Here is a 24,737-nt window from a genome sequence, read left to right on the forward strand (position 1 = left end):
AAAAAAAATAAACCTAAGTATATTGTATCAAAATGTTATCTTCCTATTGAAATTAAGTCAGAGGCTACATTCAATAAATTAATGTAAAATAAAATTAAAAAGGTTTCTTATGAACAAGGCTATAAATTTCTTTAATAAATTCCTGTGATGATACTGGAGGTAGAGTACTCCATAATTAATAGTTTTTTTTGCCAAAAGCTGTTTTAATTGTAACCCTTTTAAACAACTGTAACAATTGTATTTTAAACTTTTTCTATATCTTGTGATACATCTCGTATTTTCTGTATGTATTCTTGTTTTTGTTTAATATAGTAAAATTATGAATTAAATCCTGACACTATGTATATATGTGTATATGCTAAGTGAGTAAAGCGGTTTTGAATTGAATTAAAAATTTCGAATTTGCTACAAGTTAGCACAAGTAGCAGGAACAATCGATTAGTTTTGACCGTAATATTCTGCAGTCGTGTACCTACTGGTCTGGTCGGAACGGTGATGAGTTACAGTCAGACAACAGCTGTAAACTTTGACAATTCATTCGTTTATAATTTGACAGATGACTCGAACTGTCAGACTATGGAATAGGAGTAGGTTAGTAATAGAATAATTAATAATGTGGTTGAATTTTGAAGTCGTGGCAGCATTTTAAAGAGTATTAGTTTTTAATGTGTTAACGGGATCAACTTTCTTCTTTGACAAACAAATTTTAAATTAATTGCGTAGCCACACTAGACCTACTAGATTGGTAAGTCTTTAGATCTTTGGTCAAAATGTATCCTATTCATGCATAGTGGACTTTTTATAAATGTCATACACCATTGAAGTGACATTTGATAACACATAAACAGTACAGTAGTAAAATATAGTAAAGTAGGCCCTAACCATACAAAAATTAAAAATAAAATTAAGACATAAGTAGAAATAAAGAAAAGAACGCTTCATAAACACATACAACCCTTAAAAAATACAATACATAGACTAATATGCGGTGAAAAGATATATTTAAAATAAATGAAAACTGCAATATAACTTACATTCAATAGTAGTACAAGGTTAACACTTTGGGTAAGCGTGGGGGATTAGCATTCGCCCCCTCCCCTAGATGAAAATGTTTGAACAAGAAGAGTAGCCTAACTCTCAATGGATAAATGTTTACCATTTTCAATTTTTATGTAATGGTACGGTAGTAATATCTCTAGAATTACACACCAAAGTTATCGCTCATGCAACGGATACAAACAAAGAAAAGGAATCTGTTTTGTCATTAAATGGCGAGAGGGACTCCACTAAAATCATAGACTGGTAGGCCTCATGGTGTGCTTCTGGGGTGCGCAAAAGGCCCTTGAGGCTTAAGTGCATGGCATTAGACCGCCCCATAGAAGAAGAAGAAACCCTCAGTCAGCTAATCTTTGTAGTGGCACATTTTAAAAATTTAAATTCATATTTAGGGAACAACCCAAGATCTTAGCTTAAATCAATACATTTTTGCAACATTTTCTTGTAGGTCTCATCCTCCATACACAAGTAAACTCAAACTGGGTCAATTGCGTCTGCAAAACCGTGCAAATAAATAAAAGCTGCATTATTCCATGATCAACATTTATTGGTTTTTAGATGGAAAAGGTATTTTTATTCTTTAAGAACTGTATCTCAGGCAGTAGGTACTATATTGTCAGAAAGACACTGTATTTGGAACAGTTGTTCTTACTAGGTACGTAATCAAACTACATTATTAGTAAGAGCAGTCTTTAGTCTAGCGATCTGTTCCACTGAAGCCCACACTGATGGCCAGAGGAATTTCCGATCAGTACTTTCCCGACCTAAGATCATGTTACAGATTGTCCAACTTTTCCGACTTTAGATCTTGTTGAACAATCTGGTACGGCACATGATCTGAGGTTGGAAAAGTACCGATCAAAAATACCCCTGGCCATCAGTACAGATTTTAGCGTCACCCTATACTCTGGTACAAAGAGAAAAATATCCTTCGAGATAGTAACAAAATTCAAGCTCAGATTATGCAAGCACTCGTAAATATCGACTTAACTTTTTATATTTATAATATGTGTGTATGTACAGTCTACCAAATAGTAGATAGGGACCTAGTGGCCTCTTTCTCGCTGATGCCACTCTCTTTCGAGAGGCAGAAAATGAGAACTGATCATCATAATGAAATGTAATTTTCACAGTATGTCAAATAAAGTCTGTTCTTTCTAATAATGTATTTTTTTAAGTTCCCGGTAAAATAAACTCTTCGGAAAATGGTAAAAAACCTTATAATTTAATGAATTTAATAAAATGTGCAAAACTAACCTAACCATACATTTCTAACTTCATATGCTTGTAAGTTGCAACATACCACACTTACAAACCACCAGGTAACTTCCTGCCAGATTCAATTTTCAATTTCATAATTTAAAAACAACACATTGCATGACAAACTCATACCTTCACTCTGATAAAAAAACATGTTGATGAATTAAAACAAAATCAATAAGTTAATTTATTAAAACAATCTATATACCTGTATACAACATTGAGTTTGATGTTGATGATGCATGTCAGTCCATGGTATTTGGCTGAAAATTAGTAAAAATTAGTATATTGGATTTTTTCCCTTTTTCCAATTAGTAGGCAGCCTATGGAGTTAAATTTCATACAGCCCCGTTGTTGGCTTGCTGTTGCTACTCACATTAAAAACACTATAGGACTACTGTTAAAAGTTTTCTATAGATGGGTGGGATATAGGCTATAATGTTAGTTGACAATTTATCTGTTAACGACATATGTTTGTGTATTTAGGCAACTTATTTCTCTCCTACTAGCTTTACATTTGTCAGTACTTTTGGCTTATTATAAGATCAGAAATATTTTTAGAGGATTTAAAAGCAAGAATGATTGAAAATGATATCAAGTATATTCTGCCAGGAGCCCATCAGACTTGTTCGTTTGAAAGAGAGGGAACGTAGGTTGAAGAAACCCAGGACAGGATGAGATAAATGTTTATGTTTGTAATTTTTTTACAGTTCTCTATATTGATAGATCTAAAAATATAACTGATATTCTAAAAAAAAACTACTGTCTTATGATTGTAAAAACAAGTGACCTCAGTTTGTGTTTACATATGTACAGAAAATTTAGTGTAGGCCTACAAGAAAATGTTACGAAAGTGTTGTCACAATAGCTTGGATTGTGCACTAAAAATGCATTTATAAATATAAAATTTGCAACTACAAAGATTAACCAAATGAGGGTTTAGTAGAGTCTCTCCCACAATTTAATGACAAAAGCAGATTTCTTTCTTTGTTTCTGAAAGTTTCATATTTAGAACATGTAAAAGTAACATGTGCATTTGTCCCTTCCTGTCCTAATACACAGTTAAGATTTAGCATAGCAAAATAGAACTTTATATTACACAGGTCTTATGGATAACCATGATGTCAGCAAGAAAATCAATTTAACAGAGTTCTATACAAACTAACTACAGACATTTTACATTTTACAATGTGATATTATGTGGTAATTAGGTTACTTTGTTGGATTAGTAGGTAAGAGTTTGTTATGTTTTATCGCGTTTTTTGACACTCCATTGTACCGATTTTTTAGTATATTGGTAAGCTATAGTTCGATGATGGTGGATATCCCTCCATGGGATTTGGCTGATTGTTTAGTATATTGGTAAGCTATAGTTCGATGATGGTGGATGTCCCTCCATGGGATTTGGCTGATTGTTAGTATATTGGTAAGCTATAGTTCGATGATGGTGGATGTCCCTCCATGGATTTGGCTGATTGTTAGTATATTGGTAAGCTATAGTTCGATGATGGTGGATGTCCCTCCATGGGATTTGGCTGATTGTTAGTATATTGGTAAGCTATAGTTCGATGATGGTGGATGTCCCCTCCATGGGATTTGGCTGATTGTTAGTATATTGGTAAGCTATAGTTTCGATGATGGTGGATGTCCCTCCATGGGATTTGGCTGATTGTTAGTATATTTGGTAAGCTATAGTTCGATGATGGTGGATGTCCCTCCAATGGGATTTGGCTGATTGTTAGTATATTGGTAAGCTATAGCATGATGGTGGATGTCCCTCCATGGGATTTGGCTGATTGTTAGTATATTGGTAAGCTATAGTTCGATGATGGTGGATGTCCCTCGATTTGGCTGATTGTTAGTATATTGGTAAGTATAGTGTCGATGATGGTGGATGTCCCTCCATGGGAGGCTGATTGTTAGTATATTTGTAGTATGATGGTGGATATAACTAGGTCGATGATGGTGGATGTCCCATGGTCCTTGAGTGGTTGTTGGTTTGGTATATTGGGTATAGTTCATGATGTCGGTAAGCTATAGATGATGGTGGATGTCCCTCCATGGGATTTGGCTGATTGTTAGTATATTGGTAAGCTATAGTTCGATGATGGTGGATGTCCCTCCATGGGATTTGGCTGATTGTTGGGAATGTCTATAACTCAGGTGATAACTCAAGATTGAATTGAGACAAACCTGAAATGTTATATATTATGCAAAGCTTTCACTAAGACTTCTGGAGAAAATTCGTCTTTTGCCTAAGTGTCCATCTGCCTTGGTATCTATTTTCTGGTAGACGCCTCAAGAGCAAATTTTGAGCTATGGATTTAAAATTTTGCATGTGACTTCATTCTGCATAGGCATTCCATCCATGAGATAGGCTGAGCATCATTGAAGCTCAATAGGCTGGCAAAACTTTTCTCCTGTCTGTCGTGCCAGGACATTTTTAGAATAAAATGAGGTATAGATTTGAAATTTTGCATGCAACTTCAGCAAAGCCTGGTACGTAACAAGTGGTCTGGTGTACGTTTGTATTTTTGTGGTATTTGAGGAATGCACCAAACTGTCAATACACTAATTTTGATTTGTAATTTTTTAAAGCTGCATCTGTTTTAAATTTTGTTCTTTAACTTGATGCTATGGATCTCTCCAGGGCATGTGTCATATTTCTGTTTTTGCGAGGAAACGTACTATTATTTCGTTTCCATGCAAAAGGTTGACTAGCCGTGAAGAAGTCATTTACTATATGAATGAGATATTTGAATCCAATTTATAGTACAATATACACATCTGAAATACAAGTGCATGATATTTCTTGTTATTATACGTAGCTCGTGAAATGAGTCTGAATGAATGAATATTCTGTCACATTCTCTGAATACGCCGAACCTGGAATTTCTTATACTAAATATCTGGAGCTAAAGGGATCCCAGATTCGGTTTTGGGTTTGAATAAAAAATAGGGTTTTAATAATATTAGGCATATTTATTTAAAATCAAAACAACCTCAACCATTTAACTTACTTACATTAAAACATAAAACCAATATTTAATACTTTTATTATTTTGTGAGGCCTTTCAATATCAAGGATATCTTCTTCAGACACATCACAAAATTTTGTGATGTGTCTGAAGAAGATATATCCTTGATATTGAAAGGCCTCACAAAATAATAAAAGTATTGGAGATTGGTTTTTTTGTTTTAATGTAAGTAAGTTATCAGTACCAATATAAGCTCCATCTACAAAACCTCAACCATATTAGGTCAAAAACAATATTTAAAAAATGAATTTTGTGTTGCTTTTACATTATTTAATATGTAACTTAATTGAACTTATCCATTTGATTAGTATATTCTATGTTTCTGGTTATGGGATAAAATGTCATGCATTACTTATTTAAAATATAAAAGGTAAGTGACAGTAAGGATTTTGTCAGTGAAAGCCTCCTACAGGTCTCCTGTTGTCCAATTCCAAATATTAGTATAATGAGTTGTTTTGTATCATAGATTTTAAATAAATTTATTTTAATATTAATCGTACTCTAGTAGGGTAATCCTTTGACAAACATAGCTATTGAAGATTATTATCTTTGTACAATGGTATTAACATAACTTGATGATTCTAGGTCCAGGAAATTTCCAAAGCATATGTTATGGATACATATAACATATTTTATACAAGAGTAGTGAATAATAAGTAGTCTAATAGAAATTTGGATGATGAAACAATTTTTATACCTACTTTACCCTGTAATCGGAAATTTAAAGATTTTATCTCTGTAAACCAGTTAAGAACAATAATAATTAAGGAAGTTAAAAGAAATAATGATAAACCGTAAATTAGGCTACTAATATCTTTTCAAAGAGCTCCAAACATCATAGTATGTCTTTAATATAAGAGTATGTAATATCATGCTTTTCATGAGTAGCCTGGTTTATTACTAGAAGACTTAACTAAACAATGAACACGGTTAATTCATAGCTTGTTGTTGCAGAGGAAATGTACGCAATAAAGGGCAGCAACCGCCCAGACCTCAAGTGTAAAAGCGGGTGTGACTACTATGGAAATGTCCAGTGGGATGGATACTGCTCAAAATGCCACCGTGAGCAGATGCAGCAGAAGAAACTCAGGTCCAGTTTTCAGCGGTCTGACAGGTATGAAAGTCATATCGCATCAATTTCTCAGGACCTATTCTTCCCTGTCATGTCCGCTTTTTTTTAAACTCTTTTGAGAAGGCTATTTTTAAAAGACAGTATATCTTCAAATTAGTCATAATTCATTCCCTTCCCAATTTGGCTTCCAACAAAGAAAAAAAAAACGCCAACTTAAAACATTTTAAAATTAGTAGACAGGGTACCAAGTGCTGTGGATGAGGAAAACCATTTGTTGTTTCAGTTATAAGGTAATGATGGAAGTAACTAAGTTCTATGGCACTGTCAGAGTCACTAAACGAATTTAATTTCTATATTGTAGACTGGTGGACTGGGTATTACAGAGTTCTCTGCCTGTTTGTAGTTGTTTTTAATTTGACATTTGTGAAATTTGGACTGATTAATTTGTACAGGCAGAGAATATCATAAATGTAAGGAAGACAATATCATACAGTAATATTAAAATTAATGAAATTTTGTTTGCACCTGTACTTTACCTGAAATTTTATTTGAACAGTTCTCTTTAGAGGTAATTTTTGAAAGATTTTGTAATATAAAAGTAGGTCGAGCCATACCGCATTTTAAAAGTCTCTACTCACTGATAATTTTGAAAAAAGGTTTTAATTTATTTCTTTTCTTGAACACAGGGTAAAAATGTCAAAGTTGTAATGTTTCAGTCCTTTTTACGGTTACACCTTGTTAAAAATTTTACCAAATCCAAATTTTTATCCAGGATTACAAAAAAGTACAATTTCTAAAAATGTCAATGTCATAGTGGTCACTTTTCAGCACATTTCCAATTTTTTTAAATAGTTCAAATATAGTATATTTCAAACTCATAAAACCTAAAAATTCAAATAGCAAGGTATACTTATGAATAGCTCTCTTAAAAACTAAAATTTTGTGTATTTAAAGTTTGGATTTATCTTGCATGATTGAGAAATTGTGCCAAAAATGAATCCAGTAGATTCCTCAGTTCAGCCATTCGTGAATGGGTGGTCTGCCTAACCCTGTACAAGACCTTAAGTACATAACAAATAACAAACTGAACTTATTTTAGCTGCAATTAGTGTTACATGTTCTTTCCATTTTAGATTACTGCCCACCACAATATCCAAGAACTTTGCAACTGATAACACAGGAACATTTACATTTTCAAAATTATATTAAATCTGCTTTCAGGGATGGAGGTGAAAAATCTCAAAAATCAACCATTACAGGGTTTTCTAAGTTTGAAGAAAAAAAGCGCCAGCAGACGGACAAGAAGAAAACACTACTGAAACTGAATGTCTTTAGGAAATCCACTTCTACAAAAGGTATTCTCCACAAGTATTTAGCATTCAAAGTATTTACTTTAATTTATTAATGATAATTATCTACTCGTAGAAACAATATGCTGTGGTGACTAGAGCACATTGTATTTTTATGTACTGTATTTTGACTCATTGGATTTTGGTTATAATTTCTGCTAAAAACTTAAAACAAGGTTTGTCTATATTTTGATGTCATCAGAAGAACTGTAAATTGATTGTAATTTTGGTTAGGATGAAGTAAATTGAAATATATGGCTCTATTCACCAGGACCTTATTCTGAATTTTTTGTGTGCCTGCATTATTACAGAAAATGATCAGCCAATCTCGTAAATTTCTGCAATATCATATTTATGATTTTGTTAATTTTATATGTCCATTGATCACTTTTGTTGTTGTTTTAATCTTTCCCCTATTCAAAATAAAGTTAGTTTGATTTTTTTACTCTTACTACTTGTTTTTATTTGATAAATTTAAATGGTTACAATAAATTTGTATTATTATATACTGTAAATTAAAAGAACGATCAATGCATTATAAAACTACATGAAGTAATAAATTACTTACATATTGGTCTAATCACTTAGAAAAATTTTAAAGTAAATATCACATTTTGTAGATAATGGTTATTATATTGTAAACTACTTGCCTACTTATTGTGTTTTATAAATCAATATATCAACCCTTCACAAACTCAATATATTAAGTTGGCTCAACTGAGGTTAAGCAATTGACGCACATTGTCAACCTTTGATGGTTGATCGTAGTCTCTCACTCATCTTTGGAACGAAACGGGTACCTTAGTTCTTCTGTGATTGGAATAAACAAATACCCAGACCGTATGAGTTCTATCTCTCGGTGAACTTATGGCTCATGTGGTCTGTCTCATTTTCAGTAGGAGAAGGCAATTGGTGACTGTAGTCCATTTGATTCTCTTTTATGTAGCGAAGGTGCTTAATAAAGAAGTTAACAGGTTGTAAATTGCTTTAGTGAACCTTTATCTGCATACTGAGTAGATTTGTTTGTATCTGTATGGAATGCCCAAATCGTTTCACCAGGCTGGATTCACTATCTAAATTTCCCACTTATGTGAATCATTATTTCTTCTATTACCCATGTTGGAAAAGTTCTTTCATGAAAGCCATACATATACTTGGTGAATTGACTTGGTCTATGTGAAGATCATATAGAGAAATACTGGCACTTTTTGTTTAATTTCGTTTGTAGAGTTCTCCACACCAAGAAGCTTGGTTCAGACTGGGATACAGCTACATCTGTGTTTGTTTTGATGGTTGGAGAAGATGTTAATTCTATTGTCATGCCAAAACCAATTTTAGGCATAGGGTGATGAGATGTGATATGTAGACCCAGGTTAGGCCCGTGAAGAATAAGGTGAATTTTAGACTTGAATAGAGATGAATAGACTTGGCACCTATTTATGTTCATGATATTTCCTTCCTCTACCAAATAGAAAAAAAAAACATTTAGAATAGTCCATTGTTCCATCGGTTTCAAAATTTATATAATTTATACAGTGCAAAATAAACCACTGAATGAACTGTACTTGCCCTTACACAGTTCTTGATGTTGAGTATTGTGTTTTAGAATTATTGAAACTGGAATTTAAGTGCTCCACTAATATGGGTGAACTTTTGTCCAGGGTTTTGATAACCTTTATTATTCAGATACTTACCTGATATTTAGTAGGGCTGGATTTGTCTTGTCAAGATGTCAACAGCGCTAGGAAAATTTCATCAAAGGACATGCAATATATTTGACAAAACGTTATTATTATGTTTTTGCCAAATGAAAGGGTTATTCCATCTTGTCGTTATTATGTTTCTGAACTGTACTGCAGATAAATCCATAGTGCATACATCATAATTAGCTTCACAAGTTTAGGCTGTTCCATTCCTATTTGGAATTTTTGAGCTATCATAATTAATTTTATCCTATAGAAAAAGAAAGTAATGGATATAAGTAAAAATATGAATTGTGATGGATAAAAAAAATAGAAATAAAATTCTTGCCTATTGGATTTAAGAATTCTATAGAATAGTTTAAATTTCCAATTGCTGTTTATGTTTGAATTCATGTCATGACGGTTGCAGAAGGCAGTGGGAGCGAGGAGGGACAGGCACTCTATGGGCCCGCTACACCGGAGGTGGATCGGTTGCGACAAGAGCATTCCGAGCTGTTCACGCAGGTGGGAAAAGCAGTGGAAGCAGATGTACACAAGTGCATACACTCGCTGTACGCACGATTGAGCCGAGAGGCAGAAGACATGTCTGTACCTGTTGATGACCTCTCAGAGCATACCCAGAACTTTTACCAGGTCTTCACGAAACGGATGGATGCCAGTACAGTTTATCAAAGTAAGATGTTGAGTATTTCTTGCTTTTTCAATGTAGCATTTTTATTTGTACCCCATACGAGATAATGGAGAAAGTTCATTATACTCCAGAAAAATGGCTGGATCCTGGAAAACCAGAGCTTTAAATTTTAGTGGCACCACTTTTAAAACTCAGAATTTTCATAAGAAACTATTAGTATTTTAACAGGTAATCGTGTGTTACAAAAGTTAGCTCGCATGTATATAAAAGTTTTAAATTTATACACAGTATTAAAAGAGAAGCCTCATATTGTAATGGCTGACAGTTCACTTGTGTGTCCTATTAAGATATTCCAGTATTTGCTACTGATAAGCAGGAAGTAAGCATTATTGTTTTGTGAACTTGTACCTGACAAGATAATGAAAACATCTCTTTATCTAGATAACACTGGATGGCTGCTGGGTAACCAGGCAGATCTCTTTTGAATGAGTTCAATTTGAATGACTTTGTTACTGACTTGGACCTCTTCAGATGGATGTGGACTCCAGATTCCAGGAGACGTTTGTGACAGTGTCATTCAGACGCTGGACTGGGCAGAAGGTGAAATTGAAGTAAACTCAATATTTGCATTGAATCACCCGTTCCCACCATAGTTATGTTATCTCTTTATACCAATATCTCGACACTTGCAGTTATTGATGTGCTACTCCTGTGCATTCATAGGTTTTCTCAGATTATAAGTAGTATCAACATTGGTATCACCTGTGTCCAGTGTAGGTTGTGTTGGGAGGGACATTGGAATGTGAATAATTTGAACCTAAAGGGACTTCAACAGGTTTTCAGTTGATAAGTTAAAACAGTGTTGTAACTAGCCTTGTATATTCAGATGTGAACCAAGAGACAAAGGAACAGCTGCTGGACTATTTGGAGAAATATGCTATGACTTGCCTGTACCGGCTGCTCTTCTGCCCACAGTCCACCAATGATGAAGACAAAGATCTCCAAATACAGAAGAGGTTTGTATGAATTCAGTGTCATATTTTATTCTAACCACGTGAAATCTTAATTTATTAGCAGCGTTCTTTGTACTTTCCTGTTCCTCCGCAGGGGGTTTACTTATGACTTATTTATACATGTCGGTAGAAACAGCACTGGTTAGAGAACGAACTGATGTTGTCACATCTGGGTAAACTAATGGATGTCCAGAAGAAGCTCATCCCTAATGGCAAATGTTGAAATAATGGGATAACTTGATTGAAAAGTCCAGTTTACGTAGAGGATGATTGTTCAAGCTGATGAGGATTCTTTAGTGTTAGAGGTTGTATTAAGCCTAAAAATCAGGATAACTCCTCTCGGTTTGCTTTAACAGAATGATGCTGAAACAGAACTGAAACAGTATGTATACCATAACATATTGTTTTTTTTTTTGGAATTTTTAGAATCTGTGCTGCAAAAGAATTAAAAGATACATTTGTTTTTCAGAACATGGATGTGTGTTTTTGATTGATTTTTTGAGCATTGTGTTACAGTAAATGAAGTACTGTGCTAAAATTAAAAATTAAATGAGTGATTTGAAATGAGTATAGTGAGTGAGTAAGTTATGTGAAACTCTAAAGCTGAGCTCAACAATGGTATTTTTTGTAACAGTGCCGGTTTTGGCTTGTCCATAACAAATATTGCTTGTCCTAAAGATCTTGCAGTAGATAACTGCAGCCTTCTAACATTGTGTTGTAGCATAGTGCTTTGACTGAGGTGTAGAAATATTCAAGCATAATGCAGTGGTAGAAGTCGAAGGTAGTAACAGTGATGCAATTAAAAATTTGGTGCTCTGTTTCAATGAGTGCTTTATTTTTCTTAACATTCTTTCCATTTTCTCACAATACTGTGTACATTTCAAATGCTTTTTGTCAAATAAAATATTAATTAGAAAGACAAAAATGTGTTTATCAGTAAAAGAAAAGAATACAAATTTTTTTGGTGTACTATAAGGATTATTTTTGGGTGCTCTAATGTTCTTTTTGTATATTAACTATCTTTGTGATGAAAACTCTTATGATATTCACATATGACAGTTTTGTTATGAGATGGACATGTTTACAATATTGAAAGAGCCATACTGGTGATGTTGTGGTACTTTAATGGTGTGGTAAAAAATGCAAATGCAATGCCCTCCCACCAGCTTTATCACAGACCAGTGAATTTCATATGTGTGTACAGAATGCTAAAGTTCTTAATGCCAGGCATGGGAATTGAACCCACAACTTCTAGACCAATTCCTGTGTCCGAGAGAAGCGCCTTACACCACACAGCCATCCTGACATGATTCCTTGGATGGGTAGATAGCTCACACACTTATCGCTTTGACAGCGCTCAAATACATTACGATATGACGTGTTGAATTTATAAGGTTAATCTTTAAACAGTTCTTGTATAATAATCAATTAATGCTTGCAAGCTTTGTAATGAACTGTTGAGCGTTCAGAAACTTATCTCTTTTCTTATCTAAGTTTTGCTTGTTTTTAGGATCAGACAGCTCAACTGGGTGAGTGCTGCCCACGTAGACTGTGGCATCAATGAGACAGATCCGGAGGTTCAGGACCGAGTCTATGCTTCTATCACTGGTAATCTAACTTGTCACATTTACATGCTTAACCAACTATTTTTATTTGATTTGTGCAAATATTATTAATTAGTGATTTTGATTTAGTACAATTTGTAAGTTTTCTTGAATTTGAAGAGGTTAATAAGACAAATTATGAGAACAAAGGAACTTAACCCTTTGCACGCCAAGTAATTACGTTAATTATGTTTTGCCCTAGCGCCAAATTACTGAATATTTAATTTTTTGAAAACTGTAAAGCCATTTTTTTATTTGTTTAAGTAATTGATTTAAGGAATAAAAAACCATAAAATGCTTTTATGGGCATTTTTTTAAAACGAAATATAGATATTTTTCTATTTTAAGGACCAGTAGGTATGAAATGAACGAAAACGTTATTTTGATAAAACTGTATAATTTTTACAAACGTATAGCGACCGGTACATGAAGTAGATATGATGTGTGATAAGTAAATAAATACACATTTTGGAAAACTGTTTTCTGTTTTTTTTTACGAATAATCGTCCAAAGTATGTAACCCCAAGAACGAAATCGTCTAAGTCCGGATCGTCTGCGTTAGCCATAATTATGGCAATATATTCACAAGTTACGTCAAAATAATAAATAATAGTTATTACTATAGTAATAATTTTAATAGTTCACAAGCACTAAACGTAATATAAACTAATAAAACTGTAAAAACATAAACTGTCAGTGAGCAGGAACACTAGACATAGAACTTCACGAAATGGCGGCGCTTCACGAAATGGCGGCGAGTATAATCGCTTTGGGCGTTTCGAGAAGTACGGGAAACAAACATGAATAGAAAGAAACAGCTGTTACCGATCGATACTCCTCAAACGTTCAGTTGGCACGTTAGCTAATGCACTAGGCAGCAAAAGTGACTTTCTCTGCCATCTAGCGGCAAATTCGACAACTATTAAACTATCTAATGTTGTAAAATGTAGTTCGCGATATAACTCGCTATGGGCGCTGTACGGACTTTTATACATGCGAAAAAACTCGCTTATGGCGTGCAAAGGGTTAATTTTATTATTAAAACAAGATATTCAGTATAATACAGGAGACAAGGCATCGAATGGTCACAGAATATTTATGAAATATTTCATGCGTAATTTCCAATATTAACTGTCTTGATAAAACAAGTATGTAATTGAAATACATTCTAACTATGATTATGGTTGTCGTTATTGTGTCCAACTTTACATCAGATATCATTATCCAAACTATTTGAGAGGATTATCTATTAACCAAATCAAACTGTATCAATGTTTAATACAAAAAGGTTTATTACTTTTACTTGAAAATTAATTTTTAAAACAATCAAACGTGAATCAATGTAGCAAGTTAAATAAGGAAAATGCTGACATGAAGAACTTGGTTTGTGAGATGTACTCTTCCTGACTGTTCTTTCTGATGTCAAATCTCTTCGGAACAGTTCAAAGCCTTTATCTATCGATGGACATTGCTGGAAAGCAAACTGTGTTTTACTGGGAGCTCTTTACAGAACTTATAAAAACTCTGTTTGCGGTGGCACAAACTAAAAATGCACCATAATTACAGAACTGTTGGGCCTGGACTCGGCTCGAGCACCACAGGACAAGTTGGCTTGCGTGGTTCGTTGTTGTCGCAACATCTTCACGCTTCTGCAGCTGGTGGGAGGACCTGCCTCAGCCGACGAGTTCCTGCCTGCTCTTATCTTTGTGGTGCTAAAGACCAACCCAGCCCGTCTGAAGAGTAATATCAACTACATTACACGATTCTGCAATGCTAGCAGACTCATGTCGGGCGAGGGTGGTTACTGCTTTACCAATCTGGTATGTGTCACTCACTGGGAGTTCCGGAAAAACTGGGAATAATGCTTGATTTTTGTGCTTGATCTGTTGCGAATATTCTCTTATCACAATTGTTGTTGCTTTCTGGACATTTTGAGTAGTTGAGTTTTGGAGGCTTAATATTATTGTGATTAGTGAATGTTATGACGTGCAAAAGGAAGACAAGAAAGTGATCAACTATTCAGCTGATATCTATTCACATAAGATTGTGGTATCTAGATCATAGTGCCATTGTTCTTGATGTACGTAATGGCGAACAGTAATGATATTTTCTATCCATTCAAAAAAGAAGCCTTTAAATGCTTGTTGGTAATATTTTAAAGCATATTAAATAAATGCTTGCCATCTGTTAGCTGACAATATTACAGGACAAGTTAGTACTTAGCCAATAAAAACTCTCAATTTTGCTTGCAGGAAGTATATTAAGAGTTGAAAGAAGAAGACAAATACAAACACACCATTGATGAAACAATCTCATTCCTCTCCCCCCTCCCATTGACCATTTGTACAGTTTTCTGTTCTGCAGTGAATATTGTAGTCCAGTTTCTAAATGATTCATTTTGGACTGTTTGAGTTTGTTATGCTGGAATTTAGTCATAATTAAAGGTTACCTATTGACAATTTTTTCACTCTCAAATGTGAAATGGAAGTACTCTTGGTTGTATTTCATATTTTTGAGATAGTGATATAAGTATGTGTATTGTTTTCATAGTATAAATTAATAGTATGTTTTTTCCAAAATTATTTCTTTTTCCATAAGTTCACCAAATCTTTCTCCAAAGTTCATAAATGAGAACTAACAGAAAACGGTTTCAGAACAGAAAGGTTATTAAGATCAATCAGTAGCATAAAGACAATATCTAATAATGAATATTTGTCAAGATGATAATAAAATCTGCTAATAAAACATTGCTACCATAAATCAAACCAAGCCTTGATGGTGAAAACAATAAGGAAAACTGATGAAAATACGAAGGACAAGACTTGATGTGCACTCAAAAGTTATAGAGCAGCAAGGTATAAATGAAAGTTTTGACAACATTTAAGATGCAACTTGAAAAGGAAGTTATATATTTGTCTGAATGTGCTTTTAGTACGTATGTACAAGAATAACTGCCATAATTCTGGAAAATTGTACGATATTCTTTTTTGAAAGGAGATACTTTACTATTAGTACTACAAAGTTATTATATTCATCAGAAATATCTGCATGCTGCAATTTTAAAATATGTAAAATTTTTAACATTTTTTCTAAGTATTTATCTTTTTACAAACAGATGTTTTTATCTGCTATGGTGATATGCAGAGATGGAGCTGCAATTTTGACATTAGAGAAACCCCACTTATAGTACGCATCTAGCTGTTGTAACATACAATCTGTTTTGTTTCTATTTTGTTCAAGGTACATTTTAGAATGTGTGCTGCAATTTAAAATTTTGTAATTTGTGAGATATGATCAGTGGTATGATATTTTTGACAAAACCAAAAACCAATATTGAAAGTTATCTTGTGAAGTGTTCAGGAACAGCATAATGAATAAAAAGTATGCTGAAAGTAGATTAAAGTTCATGATAACCACAGTGACCAACCTTGTGACTTAAACTGACAGAATAAATAATTGTAGATAGATGAAAAATTGCTGCTTAAAAAAGGTAGTGTCAGATGGAAACTTTTTGTGGACTCCAGGCGTACACAGAATTGTTTCATGTTGCAATCAGAAGATTGAAGATTGGATAAATCATGTCAATTCTTAGAAAAAAAGAATTTTTATAGAGTAGTGAGATGCAATTTCCCAACAAAAGCAATTTTTGCACATTACCAAAAAGACAATGAGACCTGTTGTTTGTACTAAGAAGTGTTTTGGATCAAAAGGGTTTGATTTTTCTTGTTCATGAGTCTACAATAAACTTCAAAAAGTACAAAACTAAAGGGATCGATTAAATTTAATTGGTGAAAGATGGTCAATTTTATTAAGAGATGATTTTTGGATGGTATGTGTTTTGACTATCGGTCTAACAGTTCAGATTTTGTGCAAAGTAACAATAATCTCTGTCTAGTGATAGGGACTTTGCTTACAACACAATGCTTTCATGGTGACAAAGAGCTAACTTTACTTATATGAATGAGTTGTAGAAATCTCAGGTAATGTTTTACCCTGATCGAATTGTAAAGGTTTACCATGGATATCACAGTTTATTAATGTCTCACTTTGGATTGTAACTATGTACGTCAGGGAAATATGAGTTTATTCGATGTTTGACTTTTTCCAGTGCTTTATTTATGAGTAGTCTAGTTGTCACCTACAAAATTCGTGTTAACCCTTTTTGGCCTAGAGCTCAACTTATTATAAAAAATAATGTATATATGTGTATTTAAAAAATAAATTATAATGCCATTTTGTTTCTCTTGATATATTTTTATTCCAAAGCATCATTTACATTCTGGACTATTTTTGTACTGCAGCACCATCCATACAGTTTGATAATAAATGCCAATTCAAGATAATACAATCAAATTGTTGGTTTTCAGTGCTGTGCTGTGTCTTTCATCGAGAATCTCACAGCCGAGAGCCTCAATATGGACGAAGAGGAATTTGAGCAGTTTATGACCGGGCAGATCTTTGCCCCCAGCACATGGGAGACTGCTCTAATCATGTGTGAGGTACTTCAACAGTTTTTTTTTTTAAATTTTAAGACTATTTAAATACTAGAAAAACTCAAAAATTATAATCATATAGTTGTATCAAGAGAAACCAATGGATTGTAACTACAAGGTTATATTTAAAGGTGGAAAAATAACTGTAGTTTCAAATAAAAGATCTTATTTTGTTTCAACCCTTGCCGAGCGGCATCCGTATATATGCGCCAGCCGCCAGCTGCGTTCCAGCTGGCTGTCGCCACACGTTACTTTCAACGTCACGTAGCAGCACTTGTTAATGTAGCCCTGCACACTTAGTACACCTTTCTGTTTAGTAGGTAGCAGCAGGTATCAATAAATCTGTGTGTTATTTGTTTTCCCGCCTTTTCCAATGCGATCATTGTAAAGTAAACAAAACAAATAAGTCGTGATCAGTGATTCTGAAGTAACCTTACATTTACATTGTTTATTTCAGCTGTGTTTTATGTGTTGTGTTTTTTAATTATATATAAATAATGTAGAGACTCTAATGTAGGAAATTAGTGACAGTAATATCGGACATGTGTCGTGCTGCGCCGTTCCCATGCCTCGCTCGTCTTGGTGTCGTGACCCCCCGCCAGTCCAAGGACGTTACACTACACGTTCACCACAGCCATTTCAAGATAATATATTTGAGTTATACTGACAAATAATATTTCTAAACATATAAATATGGGTAATATGCAAGTATTTTACTCACTAACAGAATATAGGCATTGTAACTTATTCATATTATTGATTGAAAAATATCAAGTTTTCAATTATTAATTTTTGTAAATATTTAATTAAAAAACATTTTATATACTTTTTTTCATGCAGTTATGTAATTATAATGTTAAAACAAACATGAAAATTTAATAAAAAAAAATATGCGTGGTAAAGTGCTTTTCTATCTTAATATGTCGCTCGGCAAGGGTTAAACTAAATTTTATGTCTTTACTTTGTTTATGGATTACATATTATGTTCTAAGAACATTACAGTTTCTGGAAAGTGCAAATTTCAGCACTCAATTGAAAAGTGCCATGTTCAAATAAAACTTTCTGCATACCATCATTATTTATATCAAGTTTGATGTAGTTGCAAGGAGAATAAAAAAATGTTTTAATTCTGAACTCATCAGAAAAAAAATTTCCACCTTATCATAAAACATAATTTGACATATTTAACACCAACTGTAGGGCGTATGTAATTTTGCCACAGGGTAAACACCTGATGAATGAGCACAAGGCTGTGTTCAAGGATCTTCATCACCGGCAGGATGTCTTCATGGAGGAGATAGCTCAGCTGAAGGAGGAGATGCACAATTTTGAGGTCAGGATAAATGAATTTATATACTGTACTGCTTAGACTGCTATATGGTTTATCTTTTACTCGTAAAAGGCTTGAAGCCATTTACCATTCTCTAGAAATATGTTTTTTTGACTTGCTTAACATTCTCAATGGTCACACACTGCTCATCTTCTATTTTCTCTATCAACATATGTCACAATCTCAAAACAGTTTTTTACACTTATTACAAGGTAGGAGTAGGCAACACATGTAACACTGAGGTTCAATGCAAAATGTCATATTTTATGTTTTAAAATAAATTTTATTATTATTTGTGTGCCAAAAGTAAACAAGTGTGCTATGGACTTAAGCTATAACTCAAGCCACTGATGTCTGTTTTGGAATTTTTGTAAACTGCTATAATATTATTAGGGTAAATCCTGTTTTATAGCATGTAAATAAAATAATAATAAAAAAAAAAAACTGTTTGTCAAATTTTAACTCTGGATATAATTTTCAATCCAAACAATAATGTGTTGACTATCTCCTGAAATATTAAGGTATTTTGATGAAGAAAAGCTGACTACTGTAAACATGAGGTGTTATACTGTTAACAGGAGACAGTGAAGAAGCGTGTGAAGGACATTATAACTCAGTATCCCTTGGTGGTAAGGCCCAGGAAGACTGTATTGAGAGGCTTAGGACCCTCGGCCCAGCCTGTGACCTTGGATGAGGAGGACCCCGCCTGCACCCAGCTACCTCCCCCCATCATACCTCAGGTTAGTTTGTGGCCCTTCATGGAAATCGTTAATGGTCTTAAAAAAATGTTCTACTATATAGCAATATTGTTTTAGTTTTGAGGCATGTGTTTGGTTATTTATTGAAGCTTTTAGTTATTGCATTTTGCACTTTTATGAATTAAGTGTGCAGGTTTATGAATTAATGTCACTCTTTTTCATTGGAGTAGTGAACTTAAGAGATCTCTGAAAAAACTAAAGCTGTGCCACTTTACTTAAGAGTAAAATGTATTAATAAGTTCCAATGATGTCACACTCGGTTTTCTTATAAGCGTACCATAGTTTGAGAATTCGACTTTTCTGCCTTCAGCTTTATGATGGGCACTTTATTTTCAGTTAACATGAAGAATATTTATCATTACAGATCGTCAACAAGACAGACACCCTTGAGTCTCCGATGAAGTTCCCCACCTTATTGTCACCGATCTCCCCCGAGGCTCAGCTGGCTGCTACACCAGATCCGACCTTGAACACTATCAACTATGACTTTGACCTGTCCGACTTCAGTGCAGACAACAGTGCTGCTGACGATATGTACGTGAGGTGGCCTCAATTTAACATAATTTTGACTTTAGACGAATAAGAGTATGCTGTTCCTTACATGTTGTTATACATTTAACAATTTCATGACGACATGTACTCCATCAAGTACACACGATCTTTCACAACTGCTGTCATCTACCCAATCGGGTACACACCACGCTATCGTAAGCGCATTGTACGCATGATGGGGTACATGTTGCTATGCATTTTCCTTATTGTGTTTTTATTGTTCACCTGTCTTGGTGGTTTGTTGTATGTGATCCTGTACTTAAATAAATACCTTAGACTATCTTGTACTCTTTTGGGTGCACAATTGTTTAATTTTTAAGGTAAATACATTTTTTAGGTATTTCTTGCGGTACACAATGGAACATTGAAATATTTTTTTTTTGTGCAAAATTGTGAAGCCTACATACATTCTCGTTATACTTAGACATTTAACGTAAAAAAATTATTACAGTTTTTTTGCCATTATTATTGAAAACATTCGACGGTAAATAAAAAGTCAGGTAATAAGCCGTCTTCATGAAAATCTTAAGTGTAAAACATTTAGAGCATATGAGTTAAATATCACCAATTGCTCTGACTTAAAGTTTTAGCTCTTCTTGCTGCTCCATGTATTTGGGTGGATTCAAATTAGTGACCCTTCCTCATTAGGTTACTATCAAATGTGACAACAAAAAAGTTGGCAGAGGAAAATACAACCAAGACTAAGCTAAGATGAGTGAAGGTTATAATTTTGTTGTTTTTATTCAAATGATTGAAATATTGAGGGGATAGGTGGTTGTTGGTGGGGTAGGAGAGAGATTGAAAGTTGAAAATATTACTAAATTTATAGCATTTTAATTTAAAGTTTTTGATTTTAGTGGAGATTTCCAACCTTCTGGATTACATTCTGTGGAGACAGCCTCGTTGCAGTCCTTGGACTTTTACACCTACCATCCTACAGAACCTCCTTCTGGCACTGAGCCCAAGCACAGGTATTGAACTTTGATTTGTTGGCCTTATTTAAACATATTGGAGGACCACATAGTGACTGAGTAAAACTGAGAGGAATATAAAATATGACAGTTTACAAAAAGATGCAAGCATTTAATGAAGCCAACAGTTTGCATCAAGGTCTGCAGGGAAAACATTAATAAACAAGAATTTATTTTCCAGATTGTGATCTAAAAAAGAAAACGTTAAAGTAGGATTATTTTTAGAAAAAGGTTAAAGGTTAAAAACGTTTACTCATTTCAAAAAAGTTTAAATTGTAATTTGAATACAAATTTTTTGCTTAAACTTTACTGTAGGTGTTCTATCTTTGCAAGCCATTTACCTGTTTACAATGTGTGTAGCATGACTTTGTCAGGATTCGTTGAGGTACAGTTTGGTGTCTTACAATGCCTCAGTCAGGAATTAGTCTCTACCAATTTGTTTGAAACCAATATGTATATGTGGTATGTAGTCGTCTACTGCTCTCATCTACAGTATTCTGATAACTGAACTACAAGCCAATGGCTCAGCAGTCGAAGATGTTCGACTTTAAATCTGAGTTAGTGTCAAATCCCGTTTGTGATCATAGGACTTTTATCTGACTTTGTACTGTATGGACTCTCCTCTTTATTCTGTTCTGCCCCTGCAAATAACTCCAGTCTCCAGGAGTCAAGCACTGAGGTTTTCAATGCTAGCTATAGGTTGAAAGAGGATTGACCTCTCTTCCTTTTTATAAAAAAAACTTTATTATAGCTAAGTTGTACTTAGTTTTTCTAAATTGATGACCTTTTTTCAGGATGGGGTAGATTTCAGATACAGTCAGGAAACAAGTTTGGTTATTTACACTCCTAAGAGTCCTACTATGCAATATTTGTTTCATTCAAAGGGTTTCAACTGTTCCCATACAAAAAATTAATACTCTGGCATCTAAATATGATATGTAACTAGTTTAAGTTGGTTTATATGTGCAAACAATTAACTTTGGGTTCACAAAGCATCTTTCAACTGCTTCACTTTTGTGAATTCACAAAACATTATGATTTGTAGTTTCTCGGTGTCAGCTGCCCTGAGACCGGTGACCTCTACCGACCAGACGGCGGCTCACACGTCACTGCTGGACAAGTCGGAGTCACCTTCAGATACAGGTCACGCCCTCCCCTCTCCCCTCAAGCCGATGCCAGCCTCCTCTGAGTACCAGGTATGTGTGATAGTATACATCATTTACTCTGGAATTGATATACCACACCCAGTACACCGACATATCTCTGGTTGTGTGATATACTGCTATGTTTGTTGTCAATCTAATAGATTTTTATATGTGCTCTGTTATTCAGTTTATAAAACCAAAAAGGGTTTGTTCTTCTGAAATTCTTCACAGCAGTTTTCTGAAGTTAATAAGTCAATAAATGGTTAAAATATGGAGAAATGGTGTAGGTATTTTAGGGCAGGAAGGTCAAATGTTCATGTCGGAGAACAGTCTAGTTATGGTCACAGTTATTTGGGGAGGAAAAGATATTCTTCTGATAGACTAAGTGAAGACAAGGCAAGACTTTTTTGGCAGCCAAATAATCTTTTGTGATCCTGAGATAAAATAACAAAATGTCTTGCAAAGAAAAACTGCTAGTAATTTGTCAAATATCTTTGGAACAACATATCCAACAAAACTTGGTCTAAAATTAATGACAGTTTGGGAGCCTCTCTTATTGTAATTGGCATGTGGTAGTGTTTTGTGTACTTGATACTATAATTTACTCTTCGCTAGTGTTCAGCATCTAAAATTGACATGTGGTAGTATTTGAAAAGTCGTAGGAAAGTGGTAATATTAGTTGCATAGAATCATGCTAAATTATTAATTCTTAGTAGCAAATAATACATGAATCGGAATTGAATTAAGAATTGAGAATCGAGGCCATATTCTTTTGGTGTTGGTATTGAATTATTTGGAATCAGCCCATCAGTAATTGAGAGAAACCTATTTTAGTCCTGAAATAAAAAATACACTCAGAGAAAAGGAGTACTCATCCTAGTCTTATCTTGCAACATTAAAGTTATCTAAGAGAGAAAATCCTGCATTTGTTTTATACAATGGAAAAGTTATTGTAGCAATGTTATAATAAAAAAATGAAGGGAATAAAAATAATTGTTGTACAATTGTCTCACAAACATCGACCTTCTAGTCTGCTGTTTCAGATACCTCTTGATAGGTATACTAAATTTTTTACCTGAGTATAACAATGTTATTTTATTTCTCTATTGGATGTATATGTTGATTTTCAATTGGCTAGCCCAAACAAATTTATAGCTGGTTTGACATTACTGTCGGGTCTAAGAAAGTTGAAGTATTAGCAAAGTCTAATGGTTGTACTAAGATTAGAACTGAAGCCTAAATACAGTGCCTGCTACCTGACACTCATACTGGTATGGTATTACCGTTTGTTTAATATTTTCTATCACATATCCGCTTAATCCATCGTAAAATTGTGCAATCCAGGTTGTGTTCCTTCACTGTTATGATGTCTTGTGATAAATTTATCAGAATCCTGTCTTGAAAAGTATAATTAATTTCTTGACATAAACAAAACTGTTGCAGGGTTTCTCCACGCAAGGCTGGCAGATCCAAAGTATTCCGTGTGAGACTGGCGTGACACCTGCTCCTGCTCCGCCCAAGTCCAAGTCCAATGACAAGATAGTGAAGGCGCTGGGAGGACTCATGGACACGTTTGACAACCTGCTGTAGCCAACTATTCACAACTTGTGTGATGCTGATTATACCAAAAATATGGATTAAAGAATACAGTATGTTATGATTTATTATCACCTCACTCGCTTTTCTACCTTGAACCTACGTGGATGTTCTGTCAGCCTGAATAGTTGTGGGATGAGTTTTTATCTGTGCTGTTATATATGGTACTTGAAACTAGAGGCGAGCTAGAGGCCAGTAATATTACCATATTTGGTTTTTAGACAAGCAATCCAAGGTGCTTCCAATTAAATTTTATCCGAAAAAGTTAATTTCGTATTTGTAAGAATGTCAATACAACATTCTGTACTGCCTCTATCCATGCTACTGGTAACATAACAAGACATTCTTCGTTTGGACATAACTTTTAAGAGATTTAAAAATATGTGTTAACCAATTAGCCAATCGTGCCAGGGTTGGAGAGAGGGGAGGACTGTTATCCTTGCTTCTCCCTCCTGTTCTCCCCCTCCTTGCCACAATGTTCCTTCATTTTATTTATCTGGACTATGGGTGTAGATTGTATTTTCTGAATACAGTGGACCACTTTTTGTACTAATCAAAAGTTAAATTTTACAGAAAATACCTTCTAAATGGAAATTGTTATCTTTTTCTTGAACCTCCATCTGGTCAATTACTTGAATAGCATTCTGTCAGGGAGCCTCACCTGAATCTCCTTTATCTTCTCCCTCGCTTTTTGTTGCTAATATATGGCAATTTTGTTGACTGCTCATGAAATAGTCTATTTACACTAATATTATCGTTGGTTTACTGAATGGTTGTTTTGCATCTTGTTGCTACCTAGGAACAAAGAAATGTTTGACGTCATTCCATTGACATTGTGACCTTTGTAATTTATTGCCATTTTAATGGAAGCATTAACAAAGTCATGGGCATCAAAAAGACAGAGTCAAACATTTAATACATATATTTTATAAAATTAAAATGGTAAAATGCTCCAATGTAAAAAGTAAAAAGGATAAATATAAAGTATAAAACCAAACGCACTATACATTTATTTGCTATAGACCAATGACTGTGATCCTGTTGTTACCCTGATGGCCTTTTTTAGGATAAGAATGTAATTAATTTTAACGTTACTGTCCCATATGACTGGATTATAACTGATCATAGATTGAAAAAGGCATGGCATGGAGATTTTACATAGTTCT

At 34.1% G+C, this 24,737-nt stretch overlaps 1 protein-coding gene across 3 annotated transcripts; it reads left to right on the plus strand.

The window, feature by feature from the left end:
* Nucleotides 1-471: 471 nt before the first annotated feature.
* On the plus strand, nt 472-23,645 carry LOC124367565 (rab5 GDP/GTP exchange factor-like). 3 transcript variants are annotated; one of them, XM_046824500.1, is made up of 14 exons: nt 472-591; nt 6,309-6,468; nt 7,648-7,781; nt 9,888-10,151; nt 10,996-11,125; nt 12,633-12,730; nt 14,293-14,546; nt 17,094-17,225; nt 18,442-18,552; nt 19,128-19,289; nt 19,672-19,841; nt 20,717-20,830; nt 21,876-22,026; nt 23,419-23,645. In XM_046824500.1, exons 2-14 carry the CDS (start codon nt 6,314-6,316, stop codon nt 23,563-23,565), a joined length of 2,022 nt encoding a protein of 673 aa, XP_046680456.1. In that variant the 5' UTR covers nt 472-591; nt 6,309-6,313; the 3' UTR covers nt 23,566-23,645. The 3 variants fall into 3 exon arrangements, with proteins under 3 accessions (XP_046680456.1, XP_046680457.1, XP_046680454.1); XM_046824501.1 differs by having other exon boundaries at nt 526-745; nt 9,891-10,151; XM_046824498.1 differs by having other exon boundaries at nt 529-745.
* The last annotated feature ends 1,092 nt before the right edge of the window (nt 23,646-24,737 follow it).

The sequence above is a fragment of the Homalodisca vitripennis genome, chromosome 8, assembly GCF_021130785.1.
Source record: "Homalodisca vitripennis isolate AUS2020 chromosome 8, UT_GWSS_2.1, whole genome shotgun sequence".
NCBI lineage: Eukaryota > Metazoa > Arthropoda > Insecta > Hemiptera > Cicadellidae > Homalodisca > Homalodisca vitripennis.